At 42.3% G+C, this 14,607-nt stretch overlaps 1 protein-coding gene across 2 annotated transcripts in view; it reads left to right on the forward strand.

Moving 5' to 3' along the window:
* The first annotated feature begins 2,467 nt into the window (after positions 1-2,467).
* Positions 2,468-14,607, forward strand: part of LOC139373823 (ankyrin repeat and BTB/POZ domain-containing protein 3-B-like) — a 114,010-nt gene continuing 101,870 nt past the window's right edge. The window contains exon 1 of one of the 2 annotated variants that reach the window (XM_071114875.1): positions 2,468-3,561. In XM_071114875.1, coding sequence (XP_070970976.1) covers positions 2,694-3,561 — 868 coding nt within the window. In that variant the 5' untranslated portion in view covers positions 2,468-2,693. The remainder of the gene's footprint in view (positions 3,562-14,607) is intronic. The other variant, XM_071114865.1, reaches the window with a different exon arrangement.

Genomic DNA, 14,607 nt, shown 5'->3' on the forward strand with positions numbered 1-14,607 from the left:
TTAACATTGTTAATTATTTTCAACACGAAAGTAAAAATAACACTTAAAATGATGTTCGACATGCTATATTGCTTGTTTTCCTATAGCAGTTCAAAAAAAATGAATCCTTGCGTTGAGTCGTAGCGAGTGAACTAAAATAGGCCGATAGCAATATCTTGCTAGAAAGTTTTGATCCGAAATTTGTGTTCCAATATCATTCGAATGTATTCCAATAAGCAATTGTAATGTTCTTCGTTTTCAGACGGCATTGTCAACCACAAAAAAATATATATTATTCGCCAACATCTCCACCCACAGAGGTACGAGGATGGAGATGGACGAATCTGATTGGTCAATGTCACCAGTTATGTAAGGTTCGCTCGCTCAGGTTTCTGTGGTGTGCTTACATTGGCTTACTTCTGGCTATTTTGTGTTTTTTTCCACAAAGGCATGATTTATAGTTACTATCCTAGCAACGCAATGTTTTATGTTAAATCAGTTATTTACAGCCTACTTTAAACACCATAGTTTGAATATTGAGTTTATTTTGTAGGTTGTTGGCAAAAGTGTTTGCTGCCTGCCCGCGTCATGATTAGTTGCGCAGGACCCGGATAAGCACGGCAAACAAATATTACACAATGTGTTGGTAGGCCTAGTGGGCAGCCCATCACAATCACAAGCCTACGCATGTGATGCATCGCATATAGTCTACTCTTTATTACGTGTTGTCGTGAGGCTATGTATGTACCTATATGTATTTAAGTTAAAATGCTATCATTTCAAAATTGATTTCAACCAAATAACACCTATTCTAGCCTAGATATTAGCTCTACCAATGCAGAATTTCAGATGTGATCAAATTTCAATCAAAAACCTCTGCAAGGATCATAAGGTAAACACCATCTCTGAGATTAATCTAATAACCAAACCCTATTGTATTATGGCCTTCAATTGAATTACATTCTCCTGAAGCATGCGGTAAGGGGAACATCATATTTTGGGTGATGGTGACCGTGATACTGTAGTTAGTAGTTTGTATTCATGAGACAAGGGATGGGTGGGTAGTTGGGTGAGGAAACATGCAGTTTGAATATCTAGACACTAGATGGCAACATGCAATCACTATATAGGTATAGTATAGTGGATGGTATAGGCTACGTTTATCAAGGAAAGGTTCAGAGACATGACTGTGTGACCTTTGCATATGAAAAACAAATATGTAAAACTAGTTTTGATATAGTAGCCTTCCTTATCTGGAAATGTATGGTGGGGATAGATCTTTGACATAGTGATTGAGGTTTGTAAACTGAGCACCAGGGTGCAGTGTTGCTTCACTGATAAACAGCCTACAACTACAGTCAAATGTACCAACAATACTCTCCCTCAATCCCACAGATATCAACAGTGCCCCATATCAGGATGATTTACAGTTAAATTAGAAATATTCTATGTCCCAATTATATCTCCTTCCTCCCAAAGTGTGTGATAGTTTACTTCCCTTTACTGACTAATATGGTGGAACATCCCACTAGCCCAAGCCTTCACCAATCCAATGCTTTTAAATTTGTCTGAAGTAACCTAGTGTACAAGTGTACACTTTAGGAGAAAGGCAATATTATTGGGATGCAGCCATGGCTATCTATGGCATAGGGCTATCAATCAGTTTAGGGACATTTTCTGTTGTGGCACATACATGTTGACTATGGTATGTACATGTCGCTCTCTTTCTCTATCCCCCTCTCTCTAACTCCTCTATCTATATGTCTAACTCCCTCTCAAACACATTCAGTTTTTGTGTGCCTGTTACACTTTTCAGCCTGTCGGAGGCTCAATCCACACACACACATCTCCCTCGCTCTCTCTGATTGTGATCAAGCCTTGGTCAATAAAATGATGCATCGTTAATAGTCAATGATGCAGTATAATGTCTGACCTTGGCAAGGAATTCAGATGTCTACTTTTCAATGAGCTCTAGCTATCTCCTTGTAAGGGACCACAGAGAGAGATACATTATGCATGTCATCCATTATTGATGGCCTTGAGTCATGTTACCATTATTGCTGTCAGAACAAATGCCTAAGGGACTTTGCTATCCATAGCATGACACATTATGTGGATAATCACATTATCCAGTTTATCCAATCCATTACAGTCAGACCATTAGCCTTGAATTTTGAAATCGTGTTCAAGTTACAGCATGTGAAAGGACTGCTTCATTTATGAAGGTATAGTTTCAAATAGTAAGTTTTTTTTTAAAGAAAGGAAATTAGATGGATTTGAAGAGAAAATAATGATATAGATATTTCATATCCACTCCCCATTTGGGCTATACATTGAATTGAGTAGCCTAGTGTAAATTAAATTGTATGATGAGGTGGTCCTAATTCAAAATTTCTCTCACTGCTCGAGTTATGCCGAGTGTATTGGCCGTTTGAAGAACATAGCCCCGCCTCCATCTACCAGGATCTTACTGCGTAAAACACAGACCACTGTAGCTGCTCTATGTGCTATGATGGAAACACTTCGAAGTTTTAGTTCGGATTGAGAAATATCAACTTGATTCGTTTCCACTGAAGGCAACGGGATAAAATATTGACACGTCAAAATACATCGCAGTCGGGCTTTAATTGCGTTCATTTAATTGCATTGGGCGACGTTGTGAGACATTTTGAGCCATTCATTCCAAAGTCCTCTTTACAGTATGAGGTGCAGTTATGGCAAGCAGTAGTAAGAAGTCAGTGGCGAGGACCCTGGAGGATCTGACGCTTGATTCTGGTTATGGTGGAGCAGCAGACTCCTTTAGGTCTTCCAGTGCTTCACTGTGCTGTTCCGAGGCACATATACCTTATGCGCATGGGGGGAATGTTTGGCATTTAACCGACTCCATGCACAGTCGCCACAACAGCCTGGACACGGTCAACACAGTCTTGGTCGAAGACTCCGATATCCTGGATTGCTCCGGACAGTGCGCTAAACTACCCGAGCTCGAGGACGTGCCATGGAGCCTCGGGGAAGTAGAGAGCGCACTGAACAAGGACGAAGAGTTGAGGCTGGGGGTCGTGTCACAGGAGATCCTGGCTAGGCTCTCGGTCCTCATAAGCCGCGCACTCGTGAGGGTCGCCAAGGAAGCGCAGCGCCTGAGTTTGCGCTATGCCAAATGCACCAAATACGAGATTCAAAGTGCCATAAAGGTTGTCATGTCTTGGACAGTCTCGGTGAACTGCATCACCGCCGCACTCAGTGCCTTGTCTATGTACAACATGAGCACCGAGGACAAGTTCAGCCGCGGAAAGTCACTCAGATGCGGACTCATTTTCAACGTGGGGAAGTTCTTCAGGTGGATGGTGGACAGCCGAGTTGCGGTGAGGATCCACGAGCACGCTGCCATCTACCTGACAGCGTGCATGGAGAGTCTTTTCCGAGAGGTGTACGCACGCGCACTGCGCAGCGCACTTGTGGAGAAAGATAATGGGATCCCTAAGTTCACTGTTGAGTCCCTCGAACAGGCCATCAACAACGATTCGGAGTTATGGGGGTTCCTGCAGCAGTATCAATACCTCATTTGTGGGAAGAATGCAAGTGGTAAGTTGTGTGTACATGACTAGTTCTGTGACGCATCTACTCAGTGCGTAATTCTAACGAATTCTTCATAATTGTGCCCAAAACATGGTGAAGTGATTTCTTATCACCATCTGTAGTAATGTCATTATCTAGTTAGGAGTTCACTTTCTCATACTACAACATTTCTCGATGGACAGGGAGAAATAATCATGACTTCACACATCCCATCTGAATTAGACCATGTATTTTTTCCTGTGTCTGACATGGCAGGATCATCCTGGGTCCTGGGTAACCTATTTGTTGAGTTACTGTGTTCAATATGTTGATGTATGAGCACAGAGAATGGCCCCTTCTGCCACTGACATCAATGGGCATGGTTTATTTATGATAATGGAAGAGAGTGGGGAGAGGGAGCACCTAACCCTTCGTTGGCTATGATCCATCTATTAAATAGATGACATTCTCAGAGTTCTTCTTCAGTGTTGTGGTACTGTGAATGCATGACACATTGAAGCAGGGGAATATCTTGTGGATTTTTGTTCATGTCTTAGCTTCTCATGCTTATAAGGGAATTTATCTCATTGCTGTGCAATACAGCTTTCAAACCTAAAAAAGGGCATTTTAAACGTAAGCTCTTACCTTCAGACTTCTTCATTGCTCATCCATACAGCAATACATTTAATCAGTTATAACCTAATAACCTAATGTAATAATAAGGTAATGTAATATCAGACTGTATTACCTCTGTGGTAGATGCATTTAAAGTGCTGCTGTGGCTCCATACTCCAACAGGTTTATGTAATACAGAGCCCCAAGACACATAAGTGTTATCATGCGTTATTTTGAGTGATGTGAATGGGACTGAGTTGAAAACACAGAGGAGAAGTCCCTACTGATGCTGTGTTAAAGATAGCTAAGGGGCAGGAGAAAGAGGACATGTCAAATGGCTCACACAATGGTCAGAAGGTGGTGGCTCCTAAAGCCAAACGATTTTTACATTGCACATTGCACACCTATTGCAATGGCGACAAGAGAAGGCCTTAACTGTGGCCTAACTGTAGAAGGTCATGACTTTCACAGCATTCTCATTTCCAATCTGTAACGATTTATCAATTATCTCAGTGCTGGTTGGCCTTTTCATCCCATCCCAACCTCAACCCCTTTATATCGTTCCAGCCATTCTTTCTCTGTCAAGTAGGAGTAGGCTAATTGAGGTGATTTTTCAGTATTATGGTCATGTCCGCTCCTCTCTCAGACTCAAGCATTGCATATCTTTATAGCATCTCTGTTGCAACCAGAGCTATTTTCTTTCGCTGGTGCTTTTCATAAATATAACTCCAAATTCATTGAGGTGTTTAAATCTCCCTTTATGACTCCTCCTCCCGCTCCCCTCTTCATCCATCCTCTCCTCCCTGAAGCCCTGGAGTAGCCCCCTTTGCTGGCAGCGTGGGCTACTTGGCCAGAGAGAGTGTATTTGTCCTGCAAGTTGGAGGTCAGAACACCTATTTTGCAAGTGTAATTGTTATAGGGTCCAGAGTTTCTCCTGACCATGTGATCTGACCAGGGAAAACTCTGGGCCTTATAGGCTAAGGTCCCAGAGGTCCTCGTCAGGTCATGTGGTTAGTAAATACTACTGGAACCTAGTTTAAGTTAACGCCTTACTTTTCAAATGTCAAAGACCAAGAGAGCAGCATGTTATATCTAAAGAAAACAAACTATCATTCATTGGAAAGAGCTGTTATTATACAATCCTCTACATTCCCCACTTTCCGGTGTGAAGTAAAGGTGTATTAATGTACTGTATGTGGTGAGCATTTCAAGTCATGGAAACCATTGGAACACAACAGGGTCCATTACCTCGACCACACACTGCTTCTGCTTAGACAAAACTCTTCCTCCTATTCCTTCCCCCTGTTCTCACGTATACTGTAGCTACTAGCGGTTCTCCGTTGGCACATCAGGCATATGGTAACCCTGGCTCACCCCTCCCACACACCCGGGGGTTCATTTAGCAGCTACTGCCTCAGTATTCTGCTCAGGTGTTGGGTTCCCCTCTCTGCCTTTGGTATCCTGTCAAGACAGGAAGCTTGTTCAGTGGTGGAATTGCAGTGGCAGCACCCGCAAGCTCAAGGCAGGGGTTGCTTGTAATTTCCCTTTGTGCATGTCACAAAAAATGTATCGAGAAACAGGACACTGATGCCCAGGGGCTTCTACCACCTGAGGATGACTCATAATCACACCTTGGCTGTGAGATGTCATGACTTTAGTGATGCACCTTTTCAAGTCTGGGCAGATGTTATGGAGATAGATGGTAGCTGGGAGGAGGGTCTCACCTCGTGTGGTAGAACCCTCTCCCATGGCATTTGACCCTTCACACAGCTCCCACTCCATCAAACGGTGACGTCCAAGTACAGAAATGCTTCGCAGAGTACATAGCTCTTAGAGATGCAGGAAAATACAGCACTAGAATGAATAGCCTTCTGGGAATGGCAATCAAAAATTGACATTTAAGCAGCAAAAATCTAAATATATTTTCCTCCATAATTGTATTTTTATTTTGCTGCATGCAGCGCAACTTAGACACCTGAGGCTTACTTCATTTAGGCTTAAGTTAATAAGATGTTTTATGTCAGTATGATATGCTGTGTCTGAGTGTGTGTCTCTAGAGTCTATGAAGACTGCAGCTGTGAGAGAATGTGTAGGTTGAAGTTCCATTCAGGGGGTTCCATTCAGGCCAGGGCTCCTTTGTGCCTCATCCAGTGTTTCCCTGTGAGGTCGGTGCCTGGCGAATGGTGCCCACAGTATGACATGTGCTGTGGTAAGCATTGTGGCCCACCAGGAATGACAGCGGTCTGCTGTGGTACCAGCCTGTACCAGACCCTGTAATGTCTGGGGCTGGGATATCTGTGGCAGATAAAAACACACACATACACAAATTCATACACGCACACGCATAAAGTGTACACACACACACACACACACACACACACACACACACACACACACAGTATCACACACGTTATGTTATTCTATCCTCATGGGGACCTAAAATAAATTTCCATTCAAAATCCTATTTTCACCTAACCCCTAAACCTAACCTTAACCCATAACCCAAACCCTAAACCTAACTCCTAACCCTAAACCTAACCACTAACCCCTTACCCTAATTGTAACCCTAACCCTAAACCTAACCCCTAAGCTTAAAATAACATTTGTCCTCATGTTTTACTATCCCCGTTGGGACTTTTGTGGATTTTAGTTCCCCACGAGGGTAGAATAACCAACACACACACACACACACACACACACACACACACACACACACACACACACACACACACACACACACACACACACACACACACACACACACACACACACACACACACACACACACACACACACAAGCCCCTTGCAATTACAGAGCAGAACTGGGTTTAATAATGAGGAGCTAGGGCAGGCAATGTTAATGTTAGATGGTGTGTGGCAGTGATTTCACAGACATTTGAGGCGAGGAGGGATTCTTGCCAACTTTACCTCATATGATCAAGCACTACGACATGATCAAAACCAGGCAACTCCCCACCCAGGACCCAAGGTGGAGATTGATTGTGTTTCTAAAGTTTATCTTCAACATTAGGCCTTAGAGGCCTAAGAGGATTTCTGAAAAACATTTAGCTGTCTTCCTTTCTCATCCACTGCTGCGCATGATGACACATGTAGCTGGCAGACTGGCACTAAGTACTGTCACTTTGCACCAGAAAGACAGAAACTGAGCATCAGCACCATTGTATCCAAGAAGAGCTTGGAAATATAATCCTATGAAAAACCTGCAGTCTGCAGTACTGTACCAGCAAGCAAGTGCATGCAATAGGGAGACCACAATAGTTATCCGCCAGGGATCTGAGACATCGGGGTGAATCCTAACTTCCAAATGTATGTAGCCTCCCATTGATATCACTGCATGACTAAGTAAACATTTTATTTAAGTGGAAGTTAGGATTCAACCCATAGTGAATGGCTCATGGTGTGTGGAAAATCTGGAATTTTTGTAAAGAGGCTTTGGCATGAGGAAGTTAACAACAGATCAGTACTTCTGAATTTAGCTGGAAGAAGACAGTCTACAAGTTTCAACATGTGGATTAGTCAGACAAAACTGTGTGTCACACAATCATTCTCTATAGCCTTGCTACTAGTGATTACTTCTCTTACTGTAGCTTGGAGGCACAATCTAGTTCAGCATGCAGTATTTGGGTTGAACATTTGTTCTGGATGAAAATGTATTAAATCAACTAGCATTAGTTTATATATTATTTTGTTTTTCATTATGTATTTGCATAATTCAAAATGAATATAGCCAACAATAGAATTTGATTTGTAAATTGTTGTCATTTACTACAATGCTGCAAAAGGCTTATTGTCAGTGACAATGTGTATTTCACCTTGCTGCTGCCTATGGGAAGGAGAATAGCTCAAATTGACTCAGACAGTGTGGCATGTCGGGGCAAGACATGATAGGTGAACTATGAACAATGGTCTCTTTGTCTTTTCTCTCTCTTTCTCTCTCTCTCTCTTCCCATTGTCTTTTCTCTGCTATGTTTATGTTTCCCTCAGCCGACACCAGATTTAGTCAAATAAAGCCTCTAATCTGGTCAAAGATCAACATCATGGTCTTTCTAGAAATAAAGGGGCCAATGTGTGACTTCAGGGTAAAAATAAAAATGGTTTGATATACATTTAAATAGACATTTTCTTGCAGCTTCACATGTGTAGTTACAGGATTAAGAGTCTAGATAGGCACAATGAGACCGTAACTCTTAGCAACAACAAAACATCTACATCATTCAAAATGTCACATGAAATATGGACATTGAATGTTTCTTTGTCATGCCTAGTTGCCAGGTCTGAACTTCACAATCATTTATAGCCATGCTAATCCTTCCAGAAGAATGAAGAAGATAAACAACAGCATTTCTATATTTAAAAAAATAGTTGATATAATCATTTAATACAATAATATAATGCAATGGGTTCTGTCAACAAAGTCACTGACAATAATAATAACCAATAATTAAATCATTATAATCAGTAAACTCTTCAAGCAGTGTGTGTGTATGTGTGTATGTGTGTGTGTGTGTGTGTGTGTGTGTGTGTGTGTGTGAAAACTAGACATCACATTCTTGCTTCCTATGTCCTTGTTTCCTCCACTCCTTGCCTCTCCTTGAAAGTGCATTGGAGACAGTGGGGAGGAACCTTCCCTCCTCTCCCTCAATGTGCATTGAGAGGGAGGTGGGGAATGGAGGAAACAAAGGGAGAATCTCAATTGCATTTCCTTCATTTCCTTCTCATCCAATGGGTTTTGAGAATGAGACGAGGAGAGAGGACGCAGCAAATCAAGGAAATGCTATTGAGGACAGAGGAAGCAAGTATTTGACAGCTATTAACCATTTTTGACAGTGCCAGACTGACTGACTGACAAACTGAGCTACCATAAAACCCATGGCGTGTCCAGAAACATCCCCTAGCCCCTACTGCCCAGAGTCTAGACACTTGTGGAGATCTGAGCAGGATTGATAGATAGTAACATGGTGAGAGCTCCACCTTACCCTCTGAAAGTCTTTGTGCAATTTTGGCAGTATTGCTTACACCTGTCCAGTTTTCTCAGATCTCCACAAGTGTCTGTGGGTAGGACTAGGGGTTGTTTCTGGACAGGACCCCACAACCATTCAGGTGTGTGGTGGACCTACAGCACGACACTTGAGGTATTGGTTGGATGTTTCATTCCATTGCTATACACACACAGATTTGCACAGGTGTAAGCTGGACACACCCACAACACCCCATCAGGCTGATCAGACAGGTTTGAGTAGCTGGAGACCTGCTGCAAACAATAATAGGATATATTTACATGTCTACTATTCACACCCGTGCTTCATTCCAGCTAGTTAGATGTGCAACCACTGACTAACTATAGTTAAAGCATATCTCTCTGTTTTGACTGTATAGCATCATTTAATAAGACTTTTAATTTTTTTATTTAGCCTTTATTTAACTAGGCAAGTCAGTTAAGAACAAATTCTTAATTACAATGACGGCCTAGGAACAGTGAGTTAACTGCCTTGTCAGCTCAGGGATTTGATCTAGCAACCTTTCAGTTACTGGCCCAACGCTCTAACCACTAGGCTACCTGCCGCCACTGCCTCCCCAGATTACCAATGGTTAGCTAGGTAGCTAGGTAGCTAGGAAGTATCAGTCAGCTAACCATTTACAGTAACAGCAGTTCATTAATAAGTTAATACACAGTAAATCTTATGCAGAAATGTAGAAATCTTACCTTATCTTGGAACTGTGGCACGGTATGAGCAGAAATTAATGAATAGATTTATAGAATGGAGTTTGAAGGGTGACCTCCTACTTTGAAAGGACAGGAAGAGTTGGCTGTGCACTTGACCAGGCATTCCACATTTAACCCCAACCACATTTGAACATCAAAATATCAAGTAGTTTTTTTGTTTTATATGCAAAAACAAAAAAACAAGCAATTTTTGGGGGGATTTCTATTCAAAAAGGAATAAACAGGCAGTTTTCATGTTTCCGATTGCTCAGTTTTAACTTGGAAAACAAAAGACCAAAACATACACAGACCGTAATCTTATTTTAAGAATCTTGATTTAATGTTGTCTGGGAAGTAGGCTAATTATCTTGAGCGTCAAAACAACAGACACCAAAATGCTCTGTCAATCCTCCAGATCAACATTCATTCCAGCTCTTTGACTGTTAAACAGCGTGCAGTATCACACTCTTTAACACTCAAATGTAATTTCGAAAATCCTTTCCTGAATCAGCTGATGTTGCCTGATAATGTCCCTGTGAAACTAAACAGCTAGACATCAAACGCGCATCAAACAACTATTATGTGTAATTATTGAAAAAAAAACGTTTATGACGGTATCGATTTTTGTTTTATTACTCATATTAAAGTTACTCTTCCTGTTTGAAGCATTGTATTTTGCAATCACATACATTATTTTGGATCAACGTGTAATTCAATTGATAAATGCTTAGTATATTATATAAGAAGAAGAACATGTATCATAAATGTAAGAAAAGAAAGGTAGTGTTTAAAGTCACCCAATTTTTGTCAAATCTGTGAAGACTCCAAGAGTGAGAAACATTTTCATACATTTTTGTACTGGTCCCCCGTAGGAATCGACAATAAATTTCACATGCTGTTGTGCAAATGGAATAGACAACAGGTGGAAATTATAGGCAATTAGCAAGACACCCCCAATAACGGAGTGGCAACCACAGACCACTTCTCAGTTCCTATGCTTCCTGGCTGATGTTTTGGTCACTTTTGAATGCTGGCGGTGCTTTCACTCTAGTGGTAGCATGAGACGGAGTCTACAACCCACACGAGTGGCTCAGGTAGTGCAGCTCATCCAGGATGACACATCAATGCGAGCTGTGGCAAGAAGGTTTGCTGTGTCTGTCAGCGTAGTGTCCAGAGCATGGAGGCGCTACCAGGAGACAGGCCAGTACATCAGAAGACGTGGAGGAGGCCGTAGGAGGGCAACAACCCAGCAGCAGGACCGCTACCTCCGCCTTTGTGCAAGGAGGAGCAGGAGGAGCACTGCCAGAGCCCTGCAAAATGACCTCCAGCAGGCCACAAATGTGCATGTGTCTGCTCAAACGGTCAGAAACAGACTCCATGAGGGTGGTATGAGGGCCCGACGTCCACAGGTGGGGGTTGTGCTTACAGCCCAACACCATGCAGGACGTTTGGCATTTGCCAGAGAACACCAAGATTGGCAAATTCGCCACTGGCGCCCTGTGCTCTTCACAGATGAAAGCAGATTCACACTGAGCACGTGACAGAGTCTGGAGATGCCGTGGAGAACGTTCTGCTGCCTGCAACATCCTCCAGCATGACCGGTCTGGCGGTGGGCCAGTCATGGTGTGGGGGGCCGCACAGCCCTCCATGTGCTCGCCAGAGGTAGCCTGACTGCCATTAGGTACCGAGATGAGATCCTCAGACCCCTTGTGAGACCATATGCTGGTGCGGTTGGCCCTGGGTTCCTCCTAATGCAAGACAATGCTAGACCTCATGTGACTGGAGTGTGTCAGCAGTTCCTGCAAGAGGAAGGCATTGATGCTATGGACTGGCCCGCCCGTTCCCCAGACCTGAATCCAATTGAGCACATCTGGGACATCATGTCTCGCTCCATCCACCAACGCCACGTTGCACCACAGACTGTCCAGGAGTTGGCGGATGCTTTAGTCCAGGTCTGGGAGGAGATCCCTCAGGAGACCATCCGCCACCTCATCAGGAGCATGCCCAGGCGTTGTAGGGAGATCACACAGGCACGTGGAGGCCACACACACTACTGAGCCTAATTTTGACTTGTTTTAAGGACATTACATCAAAGTTGGATCAGCCTGTAGTGTGGTTTTCCACTTTAATTTTGAGTGTCACTCCAAATCCAGACCTCCATGGGTTGATAAATTTGATTTCCATTGATAATTTTTGTGTGATTTTGTTGTCAGCACATTCAACTATGTAAAGAAAAAAGTATTTAATAAGAATATTTCATTCATTCAGATCTAGAATGTGTTATTTTAGTGTTCCTTTTATTTTTTTGAGCAGTGTATATTTTGCTGCATTCTGAGGTGTTCTTAACCTTTAACAGCCGTTTGCTGGTATGAAATGCCAATGGGAACACTATAATATACTATTCCCACTAATCCTCAGCTATGGCAATGGGGCTCTGTCTTGTGGCTTTGTGAGATAAAGGTATAGGGACACTATTATTCTAGCCTTGTGTAAACCACTTTGTGTGCTTCCCCTACAGAGGGGAAATAAATGACTATCAGCTGTACAAACACAGAGCCTGATGTAGTTCATATAGAAGATATAATCATCTTCGCTCCAGGCATGTCACTGTCTCAGAGAAAAAACATGTACCTATTCCCATGTGATTTCTCATTTGTAGTGTTATTAAAGGTAAAGACGGTTCAGGGCACAGGGAACAACATTAAGACAATTTATTCAACATACTGACGATGTCACCGCAGACATGCTCTGTGTGTGTGTGTTTGTGTGTGTGTGTATGTTTGAGAAAGAGAACAGCAATCACATAATTATACTTTTTTTGCTGGGTCACTTCCTAGAGCCCAGTGGAACTGCTGATGGAATACTGATTCTGCTCCGAAGTACCGCTATCCCATTACCTCCCATGTGAGATCAGAACGGTCACCTCAGGAGTGTGTGTTTGTGTGTGTGCACTTCCTCTCTTTGCCCCTAACAGCTCTCAAAGCCTTGGCCCTTGCTTTAGTCAGAAAACCCTCTAACCCTAGTCGGATGGATTCAATAAGATTACTCCTGAAAAGAGAGGATATCTCTATTCTCTCTCTTCTCCGAGTCTCCTTTCTCAGTCCATTCATAATGAGGCACCTTTCTGTCATGGCTTTTATTCAGAGTAAGAGAAAGGTCGTATTCACTACAGTTCTATTTAATTGAAGTAGGCAACAAATGGAAGAAAATGGACTGAAGCAGGGAGAAACTACCTGAACTTGTCCAATAAGAAAAAAAATTGCTACGGCGTTCAGAACCATGGGTTTGGGTGACCTTGTCCTTTCCTGGCTGTCTGGCAGGGGTCTAATAGTGCTGTCAGTCCAGACATTGAGGGCCCTACTGGGAACCCATTCCTCCCTTCAGCCCTGCCTACTACAAACTGAGAGACAGACACATGTGCCTGGGCCTTCACAGATATCCCCCTATCCAGCTTCCTTCTCTAGTTTCAACATGTGTGTGTCTGTGATGGGTGGAGGTGGGTAGATGGGTATGTGTGTGTGTGTGTGGGTCTGTGGAAGTGTGTGTGAGTCTGTATAAAGTGAAAGCCTGTCAGAAACCACATTCGTACAGGCAGCTCTCTCTCTTCCCCCCCTAACTCTTAGACATTGACTGAGTAGCTCCGCTCAGCCTTGTCTAGTACCCACGACATATGGTACGCATTACTCCTCAAAATGCATTACTCCTCAAAATGCATTACTCCTCAAAATGCATTACTCCTCAAAATGCATTACTCCTCGAAACGCATTACTCCTCAAAATGCATTACTCCTAAAAACATTACTATTCGAAATGTATTACTTGTTGAAACGCAGTACTCCTAAAAACACATTACTTTTCGAAATGCATTACTCCTAAAAAACATTACTCCTCGAAACACATTACTCCTTGAAATACATTACTCCTCGAAACGCATTACTCCTAAAAAAAATACTCCTCAATGCATTACTGCTAAAAAACATTACTCCTCGAAACACATTACTGCTAAAAACAGTACTCCTCGAAACGCATTACTCCTAAAAAAACAATACTCCTCAAAATGCATTACTCTCGAAACGCATTACTCCTAAAAGCATTGCTCCTTGAAACGCATTACTCCTAAAAAAACATTACTCCTCGAAATGCATTATTCCTCGAAACGCATTACTCCTAAAAAACATTACTCCTCAAAATGCATTACTCCTTGAAACGCATTACTCCTAAAACATTATTCCTTGAAATACATTACTCCTAAAAAACATTACTCCTCAAAACACATTGCTCCTCGAAACGCATTACTCCTAAAAACATTACTCCTCGAAATGCATTACTCCTGAAAGGTATATCTATTTTTGTTTCATTACATTTTTTATTGCAAACAGATGGTGGTTTCTGTGTGACTCTTATTTCATCCTCACTGAGGATCAGTGACACACAGAATAACAGGCTCGTTGTGACAAAACAGATGGAGTGTAGGTAAAGCATGGCCCTTCATTTTGGCACCTTATTCCCTAGATAGTACCCTACATGTGTTGGGGGAGAGGGAAGGACACTTAAGATTAGATTTATATTTGTCTTAAATAACTGAAATAAGGAAGCTCAGATGGTTTCTCTATCGAGGGAGCATTTTGTAGTTTTACTTAAAGCTAACTGTTTGTTTTGCTAAATGTATTTGCTTTATGGCTTAGTAACATTGACTAATGAAGACCACTTCAAAATCTCTGTGCTTTACAGGGT

This window comes from Oncorhynchus clarkii, chromosome 2, assembly GCF_045791955.1.
Source record: "Oncorhynchus clarkii lewisi isolate Uvic-CL-2024 chromosome 2, UVic_Ocla_1.0, whole genome shotgun sequence".
NCBI classification, from domain to species: domain Eukaryota; kingdom Metazoa; phylum Chordata; class Actinopteri; order Salmoniformes; family Salmonidae; genus Oncorhynchus; species Oncorhynchus clarkii.